This window comes from Girardinichthys multiradiatus, chromosome X (assembly GCF_021462225.1).
Source record: "Girardinichthys multiradiatus isolate DD_20200921_A chromosome X, DD_fGirMul_XY1, whole genome shotgun sequence".
Taxonomy (NCBI): domain Eukaryota; kingdom Metazoa; phylum Chordata; class Actinopteri; order Cyprinodontiformes; family Goodeidae; genus Girardinichthys; species Girardinichthys multiradiatus.
In genome coordinates this window covers 13731023-13754916 of record NC_061817.1, presented here as the reverse complement: position 1 = coordinate 13754916, position 23894 = coordinate 13731023, and the positions used below count along the sequence as shown (strand labels likewise).

General features: G+C 41.7%; 1 protein-coding gene across 2 annotated transcripts in view; it reads left to right on the top strand.

Moving 5' to 3' along the window:
* Nucleotides 1-23894, top strand: part of LOC124863515 (glutamate receptor ionotropic, NMDA 2B-like) — a 246203-nt gene that overhangs the window by 179149 nt on the left and 43160 nt on the right. For both annotated transcript variants that reach the window (XM_047357915.1, XM_047357916.1), the window contains 3 exons: nt 13693-13807; nt 21705-21913; nt 22276-22447. In XM_047357915.1, the coding sequence (XP_047213871.1) occupies nt 13693-13807; nt 21705-21913; nt 22276-22447 (496 nt within the window). The remainder of the gene's footprint in view (nt 1-13692; nt 13808-21704; nt 21914-22275; nt 22448-23894) is intronic.

Here is a 23894-nt window from a genome sequence, read left to right as displayed (position 1 = left end):
TTCTATAAGGCATGCATTTTCCACTTTCTAGTATGTTAAATTCCCACATAGCACTGAGAGAAAACACCCATGACTGGCGTTGGAAAATGAAAATGCAATAACGTTTAAAAAACTTGTTTAAATAGGCTACATTTGTTACTAAAAATTGTCATTTTCGTTCACAGCCCTACTTTTCTGAACTGCATTATTTAGTTGTTTCTGCTGCGGGCTTTCAAAGGTTTTTCATTTGTTTTCCTGCGCATATGCTATGTGTTTAAAGGCTTTTCAGGTTTAATTCCAAAATACTCTGAAATAAAAGTATAAAAAGACAAGCATCGCCTCAGGTATCTATCCTCTATTCAAGGATGCAAATCCAATCTGTTTAAGAGGTCCCATTTTAGGGCATTGTCACAGTAATGAATTTTAATTTAGCACCATAATCACGTTCCAAAGATAAAACAAGCCAGAGCCACATGTCTTGGTTCTAGTAGCTGCTCTCAGTCTTTTTTGGGCTTCATCTGTTAAAATACAAACAAAACAACATAGAAATATGTCTTTATGTTTGTTTTTATTATAAATGTAATTTAATCTGATGCTGAGAAACCAGAACTAACACAATAATTTAGAGCACATTTCTCACATTATGTCACACAAACAACATTTATTTTATTTTATTTGGATTTTATGTGATAGTCTAAGACAAAATAGAGTAAAATTTTGAAGTATGTGGAAAATGATGCATGGTTTTCATCTAAACATCTTAAAGGTGTGGCAAGCATTTTTGTCAGCCCCCTTTACACGGATGCTCTGAAATAAAATCCAGTGAAACTGATTTCCACTGCCTCCATCCTGATCAGCCTCGGGGTCCGTCCGGACCCGGACCTTGGGGGGTGGTGGTACTGTTATGATTCTGGCCCGTCTGCCTGCTCTGCTCTCACTCATGCAATCAACTCATCTGCTTCACCTGTCTGCTGCTGCGCTGCTGCGCAATCACCATCATGCCACACACCTGTGGAGCTGCAGTTATATACAGCCATCTGACAGGCAGACGGTGCCAGATTTTCAAAAACATTTGTGAGTAGTTATCCAGCGTTTCTTCCTGACTGATCTTGTTCTCTGACCTTGCCTTGCCTCACGGATTTTGCCTTCTTGCCTGCTCCTTGTCTGACGGATTGGATTTCTGGATTTCAACTCTGTTTTCTGCCTCTGGTTTCATGCCTCTGCCTGCTCCTTGTCTGACGTCTCTAGCTCTGGAATTCGTCCTTGTTTCTGTCCCTGGATTTACACCTCAGCCTAACCACTGGTTTATTCAGCCTGAACCCGCCTGGCTCTCAAGTCCGCCTGGAATTATTGTCAAGAGGACAATCACAGCTCTCTGTGTTCCTGTCACAGCTTCAGCTGATTCCCCAGAGGATTTGGATCAGTTGGCAATCCGACCTCAGTCTGTTGGATTCTTCCTCACTAACTGTCTGGATCACTTCCTCCTCTGGATTCTGCGCCTCATCCCCAGACTGAGAAGGTTAGTAGCTTTATCTAACTCTTTGCAAATCCTGTGTTTTATTCAGCCACTAACTAATCTCTCTGTCCTCAGTGATTCCTGGAAGCTGACTGCTGTTCTCCTGCTTTCTGATTCTGAGTTACTGAATAAACCTTTTAACTTATCACTTTGTGTTTGGCTGAATTTGGGTTCTCTGTCTCAAGCCGTGATAGCAAAATCTGGCCAAAATATGGACCCATCGCCAGCACAGCAGTGGCACGCTAATGTTGATCACTCTATTGCCTGTCTAGATTATGGCATGGGGGAAATAATTTCTATGCTGCGCTTCATGTTTCCTGCCTTCACGTCAGCGCCTCACAGCCTGTTGCCCCCAGTTCCTGATCTTTCCACTGTGGTGAGAGAGCCTAGACTCATGCCTCCTGAGCTATTTAAGGGAGATCCTAACCAGTGCTGTGCTTTTCTTACTCAATGTGAGATTCGTTTTGAGCTTCAGCCTTCTTCGTTCCCTTCTGAGCGCTATAAGGTGGCGTTTGTTATTTCTCTGTTCTTTGGAAAGGCTAAGCAATGGGGCACTGCTGAGTGGAAAAATGGTTTGGTCACTTTTGTTATTCTGCATTCTCCAAGGAGCTGCATTCTGCATTCTCCAAGGAGCTCATCAGGGTTTTTGATCCAGTTCTTCCTAGTCGTGAAGCTGCCAGAGGTTTACTCTCCATAAAACAGGGAGAGAGAAGCGTCACATCTTATATCATTGACTTTCATTTATTGGCAGCAGACAGTTTTTGGAACGCGCATGCTAAAATGGATGCTTTTGTGCAAGGTCTTAATGAGAACATCAAGGATGAACTGGCAACCCGGGACTGTCAGTGTCGGTGTCAGTGTTTATTGACTCAGGGGCGGACACAGAATTTATGGATGAGTGGTTCGCCAGGGACCATTACATCATGCTCCTTCCCACGTCTGACACCCGTAATGTCCTGGCTTTGGATGGTCATAGCATCAATAGTTCACACTACAAAACAGAGGTAATCAAACTCACACAGGGGGGCAACCATTTGGATGAAGTGACTTTCAGGATTATCAACTCGCCTAAACTACCCATTGTTTTAGGGGCCTCCTGGTTACAAAAGCACAACCCCCACATTGACTGGCAAGCCAAAAACATTTTGGGCTGGGTTAAGTCCTGCTCGGCCACGTATCTGTCTTCTGCCACCACAGATAACATTCCTGAAAATGACATTGAGGAGACATACCCTGATTTGTCTAAGGTGCCTCCCGAATATCATGCTTTTCAGAAGGTTTTCAACTAATCCAGAGCCACGGCAGTTTCACCTCACAGACCCTATGACTGTGCCATTGAGCTCCTTCCAGGCACATCTCCCCCTAGGGGTCGATTGTATTCATTATCTGGGCCAGAGAACCAAGCCATGAGGAAGTATGTCGATGAATCATTAAAGGCTGGTATAATCAGACCCTCTTCTTCTCCAGCAGGGGCAGGCTTCTTCTTTGTGGGGTGGAGAAGGATAGTTCCTTGAGACCATGCATCGACTACAGGGGACTAAACGACATCACCATCAAGAACCGATACCCTCTACCACTCATGAACACTGCTTTTGACCAGATTCAAGGCGCCAAGATTTTCTCCAAGCTAGATTTGAAAAACGCTTACCACCTTGTCTGCATCAAGGAGGGGGACGAATGGAAGATGGCATTTAACACTCCCACTGGTCATTATGAGTACTGCGTAATGCCTTTTGGTTTAACAAATGCCACTGCAGTGTTTCAGGCATTGGTGAATGATGTCCTGAGGGACATGGTTGGACAGTTTGTTTTTGTTTACCTTGACGACATTCTGATTTATTCCCAGGATCTGGAAACTCACAGAAGTCATGTTCGGGCCGTCCTCCTCCGTCTTCTTCAAAATCATCTGTTTGTCAAAGCTGAAAGGTGTGAGTTTCACACCACCACCACTTCATTCCTAGGATTCATCATTCCTCCAGACCAAGTCATTGTGGATCCCTCCAAAGTCAAGGCGGTCTTGGAATGGCCTTCTCCTACTGATCGCAAACAGCTTGAAAGGTTTCTGGGGTTGGCTAACTTTCACAGACGTTTCATCAGAAATTATAGCCTTGTAGCAGCCCCTCTCAATGCTCTCACACCGCCTAGGACCAAGTTTGTATGGAACGAGATGGCAGAAAGAACTTTTGTCAAGCTCAAAGATTTATTTACGTCTGCTCCTGTTCTACGGTCCCCTGACCCCGAAAAACAGTTCATAGTGGAGGTCGACACCTCTAACACTGGGGTTGGAGCAGTCCTAAGCCAAAGAGGTTCTGATGATCGTATTCACCCATGTGCCTTCTTTTCTAGGACTTTGTCCCAAGCAGAACGCAATTATGATGTGGGGGACCGAGAACTGCTGGCAGTCAAGTTAGCTCTCGAGGAGTGGAGGCATTGGCTAGAGGGGGCTAAGGAACCGTTTCTTGTTTAGACAGATCATAAGAACCTGGAGTACCTAAGATCAGCTAAGCACCTTAATCCCAGGGAGGCAAGGTGGGCTTTATCTTTTGGAAGATTCAACTTCTCTCTGTCTTTCAGACCTGGAATCAAAAATGGCAAACCGGACGCGCTGTCCAGAATACAGGAACCCTCCGAGTCACAGGCCTCTGGGGGGATGAGTTTATTCTCCCGGAATCAGTGAGACTCTCTGTCACCATGTTGGAGTTGGAAGGAGAGGTTAGAGATGCCACCAAAGACCTCCCTATCCCAACTTCATGCCCACTGGTGTTTTGTCCCGGAACACCTCGTACCCAAGGTACTTAATTTATGCCATAATTCACCTCTGTTCTGTCATCCTGATATCAGCAGGACGTTGCAGATGGTCCGGACTCAGTTTTGGTGGCCATCTCTTGTCAAAGATGTTACAGATTACGTCACGGCCTGTACTCAATGTTCCCAAGCCAAGTCTTCTCGTCGTTCTCCTGCTGGACTCTTACATACACTAACTATTCCTCCTCTTCCCTGGTCACACATAGCCATGGACTTCATGACAGGTTTGCCAGTTTCTAATGGCTTCATAGTTCTGCTAACTGTCATTGACAGGTTTTCTTAGATGGTTCACCTTGTCCCTCTCAAGAAGTTGCCTTCAGCCAAAGAAATGGGGGCCATTTTGGCATGTGAGGTTTTTCGCCTTCACGGCATACCCACAGACATTGTCTCGGACAGAGGGTCCCAGTTCGTGTCACGTTTCTGGAGAGAGTTTTGTTCCTTGCTGGGGATTACAGTCAGTTTGTCCTCAGGATTTCACTCACAGTCGGACGGACAAACTGAGAGGGCCAACCAGGAGGTGGAGACCAAACTTCGCGCACTATGTGAGTCAGACGGAACAAAATGGTCTCAAAATTTACCCTGGGTTGAATATCCTGTCAACACCCTCCTGGCTAGTGCCACGGGGTTATCCCCTTTCCAAGTTGTGTTTGATTTTCAGCCACCCTTGTTCACAGTCCAGGAGAAAGAAGCTGAGGTTCCTTCTGCTCAGGCCGCGGCCCTAAGATGTCAGCACATCTGGAGAAAGGCAAGAAGGTCCATGATCAGGATGTCGGAGGTGCAGGCACGCACAGCAAATCGTCAGAGAGTCCCTGCTCCAAGCTACCAGGTGGGACAGAAGGTTTGGTTGTCCACCACGGACCTCCCACTTCTGGCTGACTCCCGTAAGCTGGCACCTCGTTTTGTGGGACCTTTTCCCATATCCAAGATCATCAACCCTGTGGCTGTTCGTTTACGTCTGCCTCGCGCCATGAGAGTTCACCCTACCTTCCACGTGTCCCATATCAAGCCCTATGTGGTGTCCTGTCTCAGGCCCACCTCCAGGCCCCCTCCACCCGCCCGGCTTCTTGCTGAAGGCCCGGTCTACACTATCCAGCACATCATCCGGTCCAGACGATAGGGACGTGGCATACGTTACCTGGTAGACTGGGAGGGCTATGGTCCTGAGGAGAGGTCCTGAATTCCTGCACGATTCATTGTGGATAAAACCCTCATCCTGGATTTCCACTGCCTCCATCCTGATCAGCCTCGGGGTCCGTCCGGACCCGGACCTTGGGGGGTGGTGGTACTGTTATGATTCTGGCCCGTCTGCCTGCTCTGCTCTCACTCATGCAATCAACTCATCTGCTTCACCTGTCTGCTGCTGCGCTGCTGCGCAATCACCATCATGCCACACACCTGTGGAGCTGCAGTTATATACAGCCATCTGACAGGCAGACGGTGCCAGATTTTCAAAAACATTTGTGAGTAGTTATCCAGCATTCCTTCCTGACTGATCTCGTTCTCTGACCTTACCTTGCCTCGCCTCATGGATTTTGCCTTCCTGCCTGCTCCTTGTCTGACGGATTGGATTTCTGGATTTGGACTCTGCCTCTGGTTTCATGCCTCTGGTTTCATGCTTCTGCCTGCCCCTTGTCTGACGCCTCTAGCCCTGGAATTCGACTCTGTTTCTGTCCCTGGATTTACGCCCCAGCCTAACCACTGGTTTATTCAGCCTGAACCCGCCTGGCTCTCAAGTCCGCCTGGAATTATTGTCAAGAGGACAATCACAGCTCTCTGTGTTCCTGTCACAGCTTCAGCTCATTTCCCTGAGGATTTGGATCAGTTGGCAATCCGACTTCAGTCTGTTGGATTCTTCCTCACTAACTGTCTGGATCACATCCTCTTCTGGATTCTGCACCTCATTCCCAGACTAAGAAGGTTAGTGGCTTTATCTAACTCTTTGCAAATCACTTTCGATTCCTAGGAACACCCCTAACATATTCGGAAGAAGGCCCAGCAGATACTGTACTTCCTGCTGCAACTCAAAAAGTACAACCTTCCACAGAAGCTGTTGGTCATCTTCTACACTGCAATAACTCAGTCTGTCCTGTGTTCATCCATCACTGTGTGGTTTGCCTCATCAACAAAACAGGAGAAATCCAAACTACAACAGTCTGCAGATGAGCTCATCGGGGCTGACCTCCCCTCAGTCCAGGACTTGTACAAGTCGAGGGTCAGGAAAAGGGCAGCTAACGCCTCTGCAGACCCCACACATCCTTGACACAAACTGTTTAGACTTTTACCTTCAGGTCGGTGCTATAGAGTTCAACTTGCAAAAACCAGCCACCACAGAGACAATTTTTTCCCCCAGTTTCTTCCTACAGGTTGTCTCTCTGGTGAACACAATGAACACCTTACATCCTGAGTAGTCAGCTACTCTGCTGTGAAACAAACAAGCAAGCATATTGCACTCCCACAACCTGCCTTTAATTTTTTTCTTGTCTTTATATTAAAAAATGGCTGTACCTACACATACATGTGCATACTGTTTCTGTATCTTAATTTTATGTTCTCTAAAGTTTATATATTCAAACTAATTGTACGCTGTAAGCGCTTGAAACCAAAGTCAAATTTCTTGTTTCATCCGGGCTGCGGGGATGCTTTTCTTTATCAAGGACAAGAATCCTGGTCCGAAAAGATGGGAAGATGGATGGAGTTAAATACCGTGTAGGACTGAAAAAAGAAGAATTAAAACTATGGCGGAGGTTCACCTTTCAGCAGGATGTATTAATCTGTTAGAATGTCCCAGTTAAAGTACAGATATAGATCAAATTGAGAATCTGTAGCAAGATGTAAAATTTGATGTTTACAGATCCTCTCCATCCAACCTGACTGTGCTTGAGCTATTTTGTAAAGAATGGGCAAAAAGTTAAACCTCTAGATGTGCAAAGCTGATAGTCACATGCCCCAAAAGACTTGCTGCTGTAACTGCAGCAAAAAGTGGTTCTAAAAGTAGCCTATTGGCACAGAGGGGCTCAATATGCAAGTCACATTTTTCAGATTTTCGATTTGTAAAACATTTTGAATTTACACTCTACAGTTATGTGCTACTTTGTGTTAGTCTTTCACATTAAATCCCAGTGTAATTCTCTGAAGTCTGTGGTTGTAACATGAAAAAAAGTGAAAAGGTTCAGGGGGTATGCATACCTTTGCAAGGCACTGTTGAAAGTATCAGTGTCGCTCGGTTCTTTTGTCAATCTATCAATGTGCTTATGCATCTAGTCTGAATGTACACATGAGAGTACAAACCAGTTTAACATGAAACAAATTCACACCTCATCTCCCATTCACACTGTACACCCCATGTGTGCACACTGCAAAGCCACAATATGTTTCTCTGCCTCAGCCATGCAACACCATATAGGTCATTTTATCATTCCTCACATAGATTTTTCCTTCACAAATCCGATACAACAATGATTGTTAAGGAGTGTAATTCATGACTAATTGATGCCGGGGTTAATTTATGAAAACTGACTTATCAATATTTCACATGACTCCTCCATTATTCAAAGCAGAACATGTGCTGAAAGCAATCTGTGTCAGGCCATGCAGTGAGCCTGGCAAATGTTTGCGTTGCTTGGATTTACAGTAGTTGTAGTACGATGAGTTTTCTGTGGGTGAATGCAGTAAACACCCCTTAATGCTTAAGAAATATGAGAAGGATAGTGAGGGGAAGAGGTTTGCTCAAACATATATTGGGGATGATTTGTTGCGTGAGTGGTCACAAGCTTTGAGTGAGCTAGGTAGGTGGGGGCATGGTGGAGATACTCTCCCCTGGCCTAAAGGTAAAGCTGACAAGCATAGCGGGATATCAAAACGCAAGGTCTCATTGGTGGGAGGACGTGTGACTCCTTCTTGTCATCTTATTTACACACAGCTTGAACACAGGATTGACTGCATCCTCATAGCTCACACAGAAGAAGGTGAAAGGTGGAAAAGAAGAAATGCGTTCACTGGGCCCTTTGTTTCTATTGGTGAAGGTGACAGATTGTCAAGGTCCAGGTTTGTTAGAGTCAAACCATTCAGATCATGCTCTACTGTAAAGTCTGTAGTTACACTGTAAGGAGGGGGGCATTCCAGTATGCGGTATAGTAGTAAGCACTCATCCCCTTCCTCTTTTTCCCACCTCTCACTTAGTCTCAGTCCCACTCTTTGTGAGATTACCGTTGCCTTAGCAACGGCCACATATTGGCTTAGAAATCACAGTGGTTGTGGGCGTCATGGCAACACACTTATGCTTGTGTTTCGCTGCTATTGGAGATGTGCACACATACACACTAAACACACACATGTAGGCCCTGAATCGCACCGTAGATTAAAGCTGCCGTGGCATTAAGTCATTTCGTAAATGGCTTATGATTTATGCAGCAGATTCTGTGCACTTTGTATCAGTGCCAGGACTCAACAGGATGGGGCTCTTAGCTGGACACATGGGGCTGCATGATTCTGATCATCAGAGCCCATTGAAAATATTAGTATTTAATACAGGAAGTCGAATTATGGAACTGCATTGCATAAGACACAGAGTAACAGACAAACAGATTAGCAATAAAATAATTACTTGCAGTCACGTTCAATGATTTTACAATGTATTTATTTTTCATATCATCATATGTATCTTGTGCATGGTCTTGATGCAGGTTACCATGGAAACAGTAACAGGGAAAATGAGGAGGAGATGCAAGAGTGAGAGATTGAATGGGTTAAGATGTTTTGTGTGAGTGTGTGTCTGTTTGTGGAAGTGATGATTTTACCTGACATGAAAATCCTTGGTTTTCTTCTTTCACACACTTACAAACTTACACACTCCCACACACGTTAGCTGTAATCACCGCGAGGAGAATTCACCTCCAAGAGGCTGCAAGCATGGTGCAACGTTCACTCGAACACGGCTCAAATAATTTGGTTTGACAGAAGCAATAAGGTTTTCTTATTTTTCCTACACACCCAGATATACAGATGCAACATGTGAGCTTCATTGGTTCCATGGGTGTGCTATCTTCATTGAGAGTGAAGTGGAACCGAAGTCAAATACTTTGTTAGTGTCCACAAACAAAAGAGAATAAAGCTGATTCTGGTTCTATCTATATGTGAGGGTATTTCCATATTAGTTTATTCCTTTTTGCTTCTTTGTTATTTTCTGGCTCTGTTCTATGTGCATTTCGGTCTGTAGTTTCAGCCTTTTTCCCTTTAGGTTTGTAAAGCCTTCTCTGTTTAGTTTTGCTCTCTGTGTTCTCTCTGTGTTAATTATTCTCCTTCCCTTGGTTCTCCTGCTCAGCTCTCTCTCCCAGCTGTCCTTCATCCCTCTGATTAGACTCACCTTATTTCAGTGTTACTCTTCACTCCTCTCTTTAAGCTCCCTGGTTTTCATTGTTCAATGCTGCATGGCTCCATTGTATAAACCCTTTTTCCATGCTCTGTTCTGTACAAGTCAAACAAGTAAGTTCCTTTGTTTTTTATCATTAAATTGTTTATTTTTAATCCTCTGGTTCTTGTCTGCCTGCATCTAGGTCCTTCCTAGACATCGATTACAAATAAAAACAATTACAAATCAAAACATAAAGGAGCATATTTGTTATAAATTTACAGAAAAAGAGGAAATAATACTAATAAGCTATAAAACATTGCTGTCTCTATTTTACTTTATAAACTGAAACATCAACTATATAAACTGAAAAATGTTTTCCTAAATATTTGCACAAATAATTAGTTGCGTCACTGTTTTTGGGAACCTGATTCAGGGGCAAGGATTAGACTGGCCACTTCACAATGTTATTCTTGTTGGTCTGGAACTAAGATGCTGCTCCCTTAACGTTGTGTTTGGGGTCATTGTCTTGTTGAAATAACATATCAAGGACATTTCCTTTCCAGCATAACCTCTACAACTATGTTGATGCATTTGGACTAATCCATGTTTCCTGGTATGCGATAATTTGGCATGACACCGTAGGATGACGTACTTTCCCTTATCACAATGACTGAACCACCATGCTTCACAGTGAGGCTTCAATTTAATGTTTGGGGGTTGTTTAGCCCAAAAGAAAATCCTTCCCTCATCAGACCATAAATGTTACTTCATTTCCATTAGGCCAGTCAATGTCTTTTTTGGCAAATTGTAATCTTTTAGCCTGTGTTGTTCTTTCAAAAATAGGACTATAGGGGGATTTTTTGCTGATAGCTTGGCATCTTCATATTGTTAAAGTACTGAAACTTTTGACCATTATTTTATCCACTGCCATTTTGAATGGCTGGAGATGATTTTAGCTGAGAAGCCTATTCTCTGCAATTTATGTTTTTCCTTCTTTGTATCAACTTTTCATATAAAAATACACTATATTGCCAAAAGTATTGGATAAAACCAAATCAATGAATTACAGTGTTACAATCACTTCCGTGGCTGGAGGTGTATACAGTAGCATTTTGACATCCAAAAATGAGCCCATGACGATGTCTAAGAAAAAGTGGTAAAACTTTAAGATCCATTCTAGAAGCTACAGGAAGCTGATGAAAGGATTTAAATCCTGGAGTAATGTTCTTCCTCCTTTCTCTTCAAACTCAAACAGCTGTGTTCTGAACTTATTTCAGGTTTAAATTAGATTTATATTGACCAAAAAATGGCGAAATTACAATAATCCAGTCTAGATGACACAAAAGTGTGTACTAAAAGTATGTACAGGTATATCCAATCATTGAAAAGGTATTTAAAGTGGCCTATTGCAAGTTGTTCTCCTCTTTGCATTTACTCTGAAGAGTGGCCATATGGGGACACCAAAACAACTCTCAACTGACCTGAAAACAAAAATTGTTCAACATTATGATTTAGGGGAAGCGTACAAAAAACTATCTCAGAGATTTCAGCTGTCAGCGTCCACTGTGAGAAACATAGTAAGGAAATGGAAGACCACAGGCGCCGGAAGTGGCGTTGTCGTCGCTGTTTTCCTCTTCATCCGGGACCAGGACCGCTTCCCCCTCCTGAGGCACCGGATGGTTTGCCAAAATTGCTTCAAGGCCAACCGGTAGTCCTTCTCCATGGCCTCTGCGAACTCCTCCCAGTTCCCCCCCAGCGAGGTGACATTCCACGTCCCTAGAGCCAGCCTAATCAACCGGAGATTGGGCCGCCGAGGTCTCCACTTTCGTCCACTGCCCGATCCTTTTTGTACCAGTCCCTCGTGGTTCCCCCAGAAGGTGGTGGGCCCACTAGGGGAAGACCTCACGTTTCTCATTCGGGCTTGGCCCGGCTGGGTCCCGCGAGGAGCAGCCCGGCCACCAGGCAATCTCCGACAAGTCCCGACGCCAGGCCTGGCTCCAGGGTGATGTCAAATCCCCTCCTTGAACCACCACCTTAATGTGGTGGAGGGGTTTGTGTGCCCAAATGATCCTAGAGGCTATGTTGTCTGGGGCTTAAATGCCCCTGGTAGGGTGTCCCATGGCAAACAGGCTCTGGGTGACGGGTCAGACAAACAGCGGTTCAAGACACCTTCATGAGGACCACACAATCGAGGCCAAAAGTGGCAGGCCAAGAAAAATATCAGACAGGCAGAGAAGAAGGATGGTGAGAACAGTTAAAGACAACCCACCGACCACCTCCAAAGACCTACAACATCATTTTGCTGCAGATGGTGTCAAATCATCTCACTTTGCATAAGGAGAAGCTATACGGGAGAGTGATGCAGCAGAAGCCTTTTCTCCACACACGCCACAAACAGAGTCGCCTGAGGTATGCAAAAGTACATTTGGACAAGTCAGCTTCATTTTCAAATAAGGTGCTGTGGACTGATGAAACAACGATTCAGTTGTTTGGTGGAGGTTCCTTCATGCTTTGGAGCTGTGTTGCCAATGCCGGTACCAAATAAGTTACGGATTGGATGGATATTTCAACTAGACAACGACCCAAAACACTCTGCTCAAAATCTACTCAGGCATTCATGCAGAGGAACAAGTACAAAGTTTTGCAATAGTCATCCCAGTCCCCAGACCTGAATATCATTGAACATCTGTGAATTGTCTTAAAGTGGGCTGTCCATGCTCATTGACCATCAAACCTAAAGGAACTGGAGATGTTATGTAAGGGGGAAAGGTCCAAAATACCTTCACCAAGGATCCAGATACTCACTAAAAGCTAAAGGAAGCATCTAGAGGCTGTTATTTTTGTAAAACGAGGATCTACTAAATATTGATGTGATTTTTCTGTTGGCGAGCCCAAATGTATGCACTTCTCAAATGGTGTTTTCATGGATTATGTACATTTTCTGTTATTCCAATAAACCTCATTTCACTACTGAAATATTACTATGCCCATCAGTTATTTGTATAACTGATCCAAACACCCTAAGGTGTAAAAATCAAAATAATTAAAATTATCAGGGGTGCACAAACCTTTTCATATGACTGTATGCTGGTAAAATCCAAGGTCACCTTCAAAATTGATTACAAGGCTTCTAAGCTCTTTTTTCAATTAAGGTAAGAAATTTAAAATCCAATAATGGGTCATTCTTTTGCATCTCGTTACAAAAATCATATATATAATTTCTTTAAGTCTTTAACTGTAAAACAATCCACAGCATCCGAGAATCCATGCGATGTATGCACTCAAGCAATGACCTACCACATCCAAGAACATGTGGAGAAGAAGGAAATATAATTGTGTATCATCTGCAAAGTGATATAACCTACTGTTCTCTTTATTTAATACATTCACCAGCGTGAACATACTTGATGGACAAGTAGACCTGGGTGTCTGTATGGCAATGGAAAATATTGCCAATTGGGAGGAGAAAGATAATGACCGGGGGAGGTACAGAGCCCTGGGGTACACGAAAAGAGAGGTGGAAATGGGTGGGATGTGAAAGAGTTGGACCATCTGAGTGAAATGAGGATGATGTGGGAGACTGTGTCAAAGGCTGAGATGAGGATGGTAAAGTGTCCAAAGTCAGGAAGCAGGAGGAGGTGATTGGTTAATTTTATTTATTTATTTATTTATTTATTTCTTATTGATTGTGATTTTAAAAAGAATAGTTTCAGTTGTGTGAAGTCAATGAATAGTGGATTAGAACTGTTCATACAGATAATTGAGAGCATGGTGATCATAAACCTGGGATGCAACAGTTTTTTTGTAGGATTTTGGAAATGAAAGCGAAATATAAAATGGGATGAAAGTTGTACAAAGTTATCTAAATTACCATGTTTTTGTGTAAAAATCTATACGATGTCAAAATATGAATTCTCTCTTGTTTAAAAAAACAGATGCCATTCGACAATATATTTAGTTATCTCTGGCAAAAATGATATTTTTCAGTAAGTGATGCTCAGTGTTTGTTCTCTGTCCCTCTCCTCCTTGTTTCGCTCTGCAGGTACCTGATGAATGTGACATTTGAGGGGCGCAACCTGTCATTCAGCGAGGATGGGTACCAAATGCACCCCAAGCTTGTCATTATTCTACTCAACAAAGAGAGACAGTGGGACAGGGTAAGACAGAACGAGAGGTGGCAGCGTCAGGTTGTCTGTTTGCAACTCAATCTAAAGATGTCTATTTGTAATGGAGGTTGGAAGAAAAGGAAACAAGAAAGGGACTGCTACATGCATTTGTTAAAACTACAGTCAAAGCAAATTGTTCCTTTATCTTAATAGGTAAATTAAGGGGAAATTTTTACCGCTACTGTCAGAGGTTTAGGTATGTGTTTCCATCTGGATCTATCTTTACTTTTTAAGCATTTAAAGCACTGCTCTGATTAAATATCATCATCTCAGTGAAGGTCCCGTTGGTCCATTCAATTCAGCAGAAGCTTCTGACTTCTGATGTGCAAAGACTGCTTATCTAAAGTAAATCTTCAACAGTTTTTTCTAAGTATTGTCTCATTGGTCTGAAAAAAAATTTTCACCAAACCTTCCAGATTTTTCTTTGTGAAAAGTGAAGCATCATTGTCTTTCCGCCTTGTGATCATGAATTACTTTGTATTGGTTTATTACATCAAATCCAAATAAAACACATTGGTGTTTGCTGTTGAAAACATGACAAAATGAAAAAAAACTTAAATTTGTGTCAAACTGTGAGTTTGTCACTTTAACATTGTACCATGAACAAAAACTACGCAGATAAATGCATTAGTATAAATGCACTACGGTGCAGCTAGTTATTGTTTCTGGATAGTGGCTGATCTTTGAATGCAACTCTTGTGGAACAGACGCCAGTAACTGTCCACTGTCTCTACATGCTCATCCAGGAGGAGGGAATGCTGTAAGTCACTGACTGGATGCAATCTGCTGGGTTTCCTTAGATAGAAAAACTTTTTATCCAATTTGAATAAATAACTGAATCTGACTGCACTGTTCAATGGTTAGGATTAATTGGAATGTATGTACCTGACTGTTGTGAAGTGCCTTGAGACAACATGTGTTGTGAATTGGCGCTATATAAATTAAACTGAATTGAATTGAATCTGGAACGTCGCCTTTAACTTTCCATATCAAAGTCCATATCAAAGAACAAGAGAACCATTCCTCTCCATGATTCCTCTTCAGATTATTCATGTATACTCTGAGATTCAGTTCAACAACAAATGTTCCCATCCTCAGGGTTAGAACCTGCAGGCTCGTTTTGGTATTTCTGTGTGAAGCTTGCATAATTTCCCTGAGTTTGCGTGGGTTATCTCTTCAGACTACATTTTTCTCCCACAGAACACAGACATGCAGGTTAGGCTTAATTGCTGACTTCGGAATTTCTGTAGGTGTGGATATGTATGCCAATAATTGCCTGTCTTTTCAAGTCAACCTAGTGATTGACTGGCACTCTGTCCAGAGTGTGCTGCCCGCCTCTTGAGCTATTATGGATATTTGTTGGAATTATGAATCTGAGAATATTATTTAATATTTCATATTAATATTTTAACAAATAATATTTCGGTCTGTTAAGGATTGTCCTGTGAATACCGGCCCAGTAAGGCGATGGTATTAGGACAAAATAGAAAGGTGTGAGATGAGCTCTGACATTATTGAACAGCATAAACTCTGCACATATATGGAATGAATTCACACAATTTCTTAAAATACAAGAATTTATTAACAAAAATAAGTCGACTCAAAGTCAAACATATTTCAATCAACAAACTCTTTACTATGCTAAAACAGTCCATCTAACTACCAAGCAGAATGAAAGAATAATGAAGACTAATGGGCTATGTACAATATAAACAAGTTGATTAAAGATGATTGGAAATCATGACCAAAAGAGTGATGCAACATTACCATGTAATGTTTATGTTTGAGAATCAAGGATTATCTTGAAGAATCTGGAAGTGAAGTTAAGTTACTCTTGGAACCAACTTAGGCAATAATCAGCAAACGTTTAGACAACCATTCACAATGCAAGATCAGATAAAATATTATTTTAATAAAATAATGTTTTAAATAATGATCTGCTGAATAAAACCAGCCTTCTGGATGACCATTTCTCAACGGTGTCTAATTAGCTGCCTTTATTTATTGAAATAATATTTGAAGAAATATTATTAAGGGAGTATTTTGGAAATGAGCCAAATCTTTCTGGAGAAATGGGGCTTAATGGTGTTTACTTAGTTATCAAATCTAGTAAATGATGTATAGGGACTATTATTTACTGGATTGAAAACTAAACCTTTCTGGGTAAATATTATTTAGCACCAGAATCAAACACACACCTTTAAAAATACCGTCAATAAAAGGGTTAAAATGCATAAGCGCGGACGGCGCATTATGAGCAATCGTCTGTGTTTAAAATCACCCTTCAAGTAAAGTTTGACTTAACTTAAAAACACACAAACACAGAACACAAGCAGGGCACGTGTGCTGCAGATAACCTGCTAGCACTAAGTTAGTGCCCCAAACTTCATAGAATGAAAACATTCAGATCATTTCATCCTAACTGTTAATTTGCCCAAACCTAACCTGTGACCATGGTGAGGAAATGTGGTCCAAGGGGCGAAGTTTGAAGAAACGTCCACAGTCAACAAGCAGTTAGCTTTCAGCTAACCGCTTGTTAGCGGTTAGCTGAAGCGGTTAGCTGAAGGGTTGAAGTTGCGTTCGCTCTGTGAACAAAAGGGTTAGCTTCGGAGCTGTAGCCGGGCGGCCCGTCCTGTCCGCTGACCACACGGGTTAACACGATGATGCGGTCTCTGCTGTCTTCCTTCCAGACTGGGAGACCACGTCTTTGCAGGGGTTTCTCTTGAACACCGTTTGATTCAGCAGGGCTCGGACAGAAACTCAGCAATGCTTATACCTTAATTTCCCCTTTTTATGAATGAAATCAACGGGTACACAAACAGCAATTCATTCCTACTTAATTCTTGCATATGATCGCGTGATCTTATGACACTCTTGGATCCAGTTTGAAGAGTTCATGTCTTTTTGCCAGCAAAATACCTCAGCACGCTTGGCCTGCTCCTGTCCCGATGGTCAACCGGCTTGGAGAGAAAGACTTGTGGGAAGGTGGGGGGTTTTATGCGGGCAGTGGCATCATGGGAAGTCCTCTGTTACCCCCCCTTCCCCCTTCTGAAGTTGTGCTGAAAGTCTGTTAAATGCAATTTATTTTGAAAGTTCCAGAAAAGTATGTACCGGAGTTTAATGTTGAAATCCATGGCTGCGGGTCCCAACAATATTGCTCCAGTCCCACTTTAGCATAGAGGCAGTTAAAGATACGGGATGAGTAAACAGAGCAACTGTTGTTCATATGCATGAATCTAATAATGTCAGAGTCCTTTGACCTGAAGAAGTTCAGCTGAAAGAGTGTGCTATTATTAGCAGTAAAAAGGAAACTTCAGTTAAACTTTACACGCTGATTCAGCTTCTTCTTCAATGAATCTGGCTTTTAAAATTCATTTTATGATGTGATAAAAACAAAAGAATAAAAAGTGACAAAGTATGGTGATAAGAGAGCATACATATGGCAACAATAATTCAAACCACCCAGAATGAACCTGTTGCATCCCACCACTTGCCGAGTCAGCATGCATCTGTGTCTAAGATGATCTGGCTCCATTGTGTCTGTGTCCTGCTGTCTGAGTCCCTCACCTCTCCCTGCTTTTTATTCTCTGTACTTCTCTCCGTCTTCTGCCTCTCTAATCTATATTCTGTCCTCTGATCAGCGAACAAGGTGAGTCCTTCCCCTCTGGTCTCCCTTTCTCCCACTCCTCTTGTGGTCTGCACCATCCCTTTCTTTCTCCTCCAGTTCAACCTCCAGCTTTATCGCTCATGTTTAATTCCCGGCTTGATTTCCAGTTTCTCGGATCCTAACGACCTCTGGCTCTTCTTCCCTTCGCTGCCTCTTTGAAGAAGCGTAAAGACTCTGGTAATGTCCAGTTCCCATCCCTCCAGGCCGAATTTAAACCTTGTTTCGCCTCTCGTTTCTATCACTCATTGCTTCTCACCCGTTTTTGTCCAGACAAAAAAATGGCTGCATTTTGCTCCGGGGATACACAGGCTTAGCCTTGCCAAGTTTGTGTTCCCCAGAATGAAATGTGTTTGAACACATTTCCATATTTAATGAGTGTGCAAAACTGGACACTCAAACCACAGTTAAGCTGTGTCAAAGTGTCTGATCCATTTCCACTTCAAACCTCCTGCAAACTTTCTGTTCCTCTTGATGGAAGGAACTGGCACATCCAGGTAAGGTTTTTCTGAGAGGGGCATCAGGAAGAAATTGACTAATTGGTGATACTTGTTCAGTCGAGAACACCTCCGGGGGCTGGAGGGTCCTTCAGACATACAGCTGGACACTCTTCTTCACAAGATCTAGCATTTTGCATTTGAATGAGTTCCATTTTAATTCTCTCAACACAGTCTTTTACTTCAGATTCCACTTTCTCTCTGCAGAAATATGTGTTTTTATAGCCCCTACTGTCTGCTTTTCTTTTTCTTGCTTTGTGTATATCTTCCTGTATTTTCTATCCTTGTGATCTGAATTCTGCTCTATCCTCTGTGTTGGTCCCGTCCTTCAGGTTAACCTTGTTCTTATTCTATACTCCAGTTCCCAGTCCTGCCCCTCCTCTCCTGTTACTCTCTTCTCTTCTCCATATTTAAACTATCCATTTACAAAACATGTTTGGAGTCTCCCAATTACAGTGGCATGTTAATACATTTTATTATAATTAAAACGTTTTTTTTTATTTCAGTACTTTAATTCATATATTTTTTTCATATACTATATAAATTAATTCCACTCACAATTATATATTTGAGGCATTTATTTCTGTTCTTTTAGTTGAATATGGAATACAGCTCAAAACCCAAAATATAGTTTCTCTGAGCTTTAAAATATTACATAAGACCAATTAAAAAATATTTTTAATACAAAAAATGATTTGTTATTGCCTGTACCTTAATGGGGAAGACTGCTTCCTTAACTGTTGTTCAGTAGCCTGTCAATGATGCCCTTTACAAGTAGGTTAAGCCAGAAAAGGTTACTGCTGAAAAAGCATGTCAACGGAAAGTTGAGTGGAAGGAAAAAGTGTGAAAAGAAAATCATTGTTTGAGGTTCAGTGTAAATGTTCCCCAATCAGCGATGATTTGAAGAGATATAGTTTATCAGACCTAAAGTCAGTGTAGCCACCTGTCAGGAAATTTTAGAGCACTCCATTCTTCCCTCTACTGACAAGCTTATTGGATAGACTGACTTAATTTTCCAGCAGGACTTGGCATGCCCACACTGCCATAAGCACCAATGCCAGCTTTAATGACCATTGTACGGGATATCACTGTGTTCTCAGTCTGAGAAGCAAAACTGACAAGAAGAAAATGAGACGCCAGAGGCAACAATGCTGATAAGCTAAATGCTGCCAATAAAGCAACCTGGACTTCCTGAACACCTCAGCAGAACCACAGGCTACTCGCCTCCATGCCATGCCACACTGAAGGAGTAATTCAGTCAAAAGGACACCCAATGTCCTTTTGAGTGAATAGGCCGGTCCTGTTTTTGAGTAGGCAGACATTTCTGTATTAAAGTCATTTCATTATTGGTTATGCTTGAAATATAACACTGTGTGTGATGAATCTTTGTAATGTAGGAGTTTCACTTCTTTAATTAAATGACTGAATCAAATTAACTGTTTAATTTTTGTCATTTTTGACATGCAGTCGTACATGGACACAGTCACCTGCAGCAGCTCAAACGTTTTTAATTTACATTTGCAACTTAAATGCCAATGGGTGCTGTGGACACATTTACTTCGTCATCTTTTATTTCCTTTTTCAACTTTTCATTATCTTCTATTTCTTCTTGTCTTTGTCTGTAATGATCTTTAATTCTGTCTGTCACTGTTATTGTAATTGTGTTATCATTGCCCCGGCTTAACCAGCCATCTTTGTCTCCCTGTAATTGATGTGGCCTCTTCCCTTTGTTGCTTGAATCAGAATCAGAATCAGAAAAGCTTTATTGCCAAGTACGTTTTTGGACATACAAGGAATTTGTTTTGGCGTAGTCGGTGCAATACAGTACAATCAGGTGCGGTCTACTGTCAGTAATGCCAATTATGCAACAGGAGAATCAGCTCACTTTCCCCATTTTGTAGAGTAAATTTGACCTGACATTGCAAGGCAACCAGACACACCACGCTGTTTGCTTATGCTGTCAGGATAAGAAACACAAAATAAGCATTTGTGGGTTTTTATTTCTAACATTCAGTTAAAATAAACTATCATTCTTTAGATTCTCTTCACCTGATATAACCTGTGATTATACGGGCAGATGGCCCACCTGCAGTAAAATGCAGGACACTCAACATGAGGCTTTAAAATCCCAACTGGATGAAGTTGTTTTTGCTGAAAGGCATATATACTCCATATTCCTCTTTGATGATATGCCTCAGAACTGTTTGTAACTGGAGAACAGCAGTTTTTTATGGACTAGAGCTACTGTAGTGAGAAATGCAATCTGATTTCCTTTTTAACTTTGATTCCTGGCGGGTGTTGTGTTGAGTGCCTCGGAGCTCAGTCACAAAATATACTGAATAAAGACAATCATCCACAATGGGTGCAATGAAACCAGTGGAACTAAGAAAATAAGGAAATATCAAATATTAATATTTTGAGTAACAACAAATGAATGAATAAATGTTTCAGCTCTGTTCCAGTTACTGTTCCTTCCAAATGTATTTATGCCGCTTAAACTCAGAATTGATCTCAGCAGAGCCACAAACATTTTAGGCCAACACAAAGTAGTGCATAATTATGAAATGCAAACAAAAGGATGCAAGGTTTTCCACAAATTAGACTATCTGAAAAGTGTTTTTTGCATTTGTATCCAGCTCCTTTACTCTGACAACACTAAATAAAATTCAGTGTAGTTAAGAGCAATCAGAAGTCACACACAGTAAACACAACATCTGTGAACAAACGGACAGGTTAGGGACAAAGCTGAGGAGAAATTTAAAGCATGGTTATGTTATAAAACAATGCTGAAGCTTTTATCATCTCATGAGTTCTATTCAATCCATCATTTAAAAATGGAAAGAGTATGGCACAACTGCAAGCCTATGAAGACATGTCCATCTTAAACTGACCGACCAAGCAAGCAGAACGTTAATCAGAGAAACAACCAAAAAGCTCACGTAACTCTGGAGGAGCTGCAGAGCTCTCCAGCACAGGTAGGATAATCTTTTAAAATATTCTATTAGTCATGCACAACACATCTGCAAAGTTAGACAATAACATTTGTTAATGATTCACTACAGTCCACTATATCACAGTTAATATGTTCTTATCCACCTAAAGAAAGCCCAAGAATCACTAGTGGTACTTGTACCACAGTTTGAGAATCATGGCTCCAACTTTTTAATAAATACCAGTCACCACATGTATCCTAATACCAAAAAAAATCATAAACAGGGAAGCTGGCCAGGGTTGGTGGGAAGATGGATGGAGATAAATACAGGACCATCCTAGAAGAAAACCCATTAGAGGTTGCAAAATAACTTTAAACTGGAGTGGAAGTTCATCTTCCATCAATGAAATGGTTTAGATCAGACATGGGTAATCCTGGTCATCGAGGGCTGTTTTTCCAGCATTATTTTAGATGAGCCCCTGCTCCAACACACCTGAATCAAATAGCTAACTTATCTATGCAGCCTATCATATATCCTGCAGTAGCCTGATAATGACCAGTTCATGTAATATAGATGGGAGGTCCCGGACTGCCCATTTCTGTACCTAGATGTCCAAAGTTGGTTGAGGCATACTGCCAAAGACTAGCAGCTTAAAATCCCAATCAAATACATAACCAAATGTGAGAAAGTGTAAGGGATGTGAATACCAATGCATGTTGTTCTAATGAATGCTTTAAAGGTAAAACACCGTTCAGACAATCTGAACATCATTTTTTTTCTGCGTGTCTCTGCAGGTGGGTAAATGGGAGAATGGCTCCTTGTCCATGAAGTACCATGTGTGGCCTCGCTATGAGCTGTATGGTGGGGCAGCAACCAGGGAAGATGACCACCTGTCCATCGTGACATTGGAGGAGGCTCCATTCGTCATTGTTGAAGACGTGGATCCGCTGAGTGGGACCTGCATGAGGAACACTGTCCCCTGCAGAAAACAGATCAAAACAATGTGAGGCTCTAATCTAGGACATACCAAATCATGTTTTACCAAGTCCAGATTAACAAAGCATGACGTATTTATCTCCACACATGTTGCTACGTATTGTTGCATTTTTCTGCCCATCTATCACAGTAGCTGGAACTGACCAAAGCAAAAATGGCAAGAAAGCACTGACAGCTGAGTAAATTATGTTAGTGAATGATGGTGGTTTCCCACGATAGCTTTACATAGCCGGAGGTAGAATAATTTCACACTTCAACAGTGTGAGAATGACAAAGCCAGAAATACTAAATAGCATTTACAAGTGAATTTGCCAATTCAGACAGATGTACATTTTGGATTACAGAGTGTTTATCTTTCTGTTTATGCAGAAATCAGACCAAGGAGACAGGAATCTATATCAAACGATGCTGTAAGGGCTTCTGCATTGACATCTTGAAGAAGATCGCCAAGTCAGTCAAGTTTACGTATGACCTTTACCTGGTCACTAACGGCAAACATGGAAAAAAAATCAATGGAACCTGGAACGGCATGGTGGGAGAGGTGAGGGGAAGTGTCTATGTTTGTCAGTCTGTATATCTTTCCTGTAAATTTTATAGCCCTGTCACTCGTTTCTGTTTACTGCACATGTTGTCGCGCTGGCATTCCACTTCCAGTGTTTAAACGTGCAGATCCAGTAGATTTCTCAGGTCCACAAATTAAATTCTATCGTATTTCTCAAAGTCATCCATGTGTAAATTATACTGCAGTGTCAATTATTATTCGTTGGCTAAACTTTCAAATGAAGATTGCAACTAATTCACAGTTTGGGACACTGTTAATAATGTTACTGAGGTTCGTGGTGTTATCAGAACCTGGGCAGACAATGTTCGTTGCTGTATTTGGCTCCATGTCAATTATAGACAAGAGGAGAGCAAAGAAAATGTTTGAGGTCAGTACAGAAAACGTTCCATTACCAAACAGGCTTTGGTACATAGATGTGTTCGTCAGTGCTGAAGTCAATTTTGGTCGGTAAATAATTGCAGAAACAACAAATACTGCAGAGGGGAAAAAAATTCAGCGCCAGACTTTAGGACTTTTTAATTGGAGTCCCTTGATTTAATGCAATTCTGTGATTGACTATTGCTTGCATTTCTGCATAGAATAAATTAATCTGTGCACATTTTGATCTAATACCATAAAACTTTCACTGATGTCAGAATAGTTTTCCATACAAGTTGAAGTTTATTTCTGCCAAATAGTTAAAAAAAAACTAGCAAGGTACAGTAAAAAGTGTAACTCTTCAAATGTACTTTATCAGGCAGAAGACTACAGGAAAAAAAAACCTAGGAGAAGTTTACTTTTATTCCACTGTGTCTTGGTAAGATAAATACACTGGCAAGTGTTAAGATGACCTTTCTCTATCAATTTTGACATGTTGGATTAACTTTCCTAAGTTTTGTGGAAGAGGGCTAAATTCAAGTCCTTGGGAACAATAAATGAATTCATTAACCACCTGATCAGTTATATGTTTGGTATATTTATAGTTCCATTCAAATTTGAGGTTTTGTTTTTGGGTCAAATGCCATGGCCTCTCCCAAACTACCTCTAATCTCACATCAGTCTGCTTAACCTAATATCTTTGGAATTAACAACATTTTCTAATAGGTATTGGTCCCATGAAAAGGTTACTATCAGTTCTCACGCTTAAGTCTGTAAGTGCCAGATGTGTTTCAGTTGACTGATCTTGGCGTTTTGTTAATGAGGGAAGTGGCCAACCAATCAATAGTACCCTAAAGGTCCTCTGTTAGAAAAACATGCTGAATGAGCACGGTGGTGGTGCAGGGTTGCTATTATAGAACTGGCTGGTTACCAGTTGTACCTGAATTCACAATGGAAAGCTGAATGTCAGGGAAACCTCTGCCTTTGGATGAACTTCTGGTCTGCATGTCTGCCATTAGAAAGACTCGGGTTGCATTTGTGCGTGGTAAAATGCTACAGGCAGCTGGAT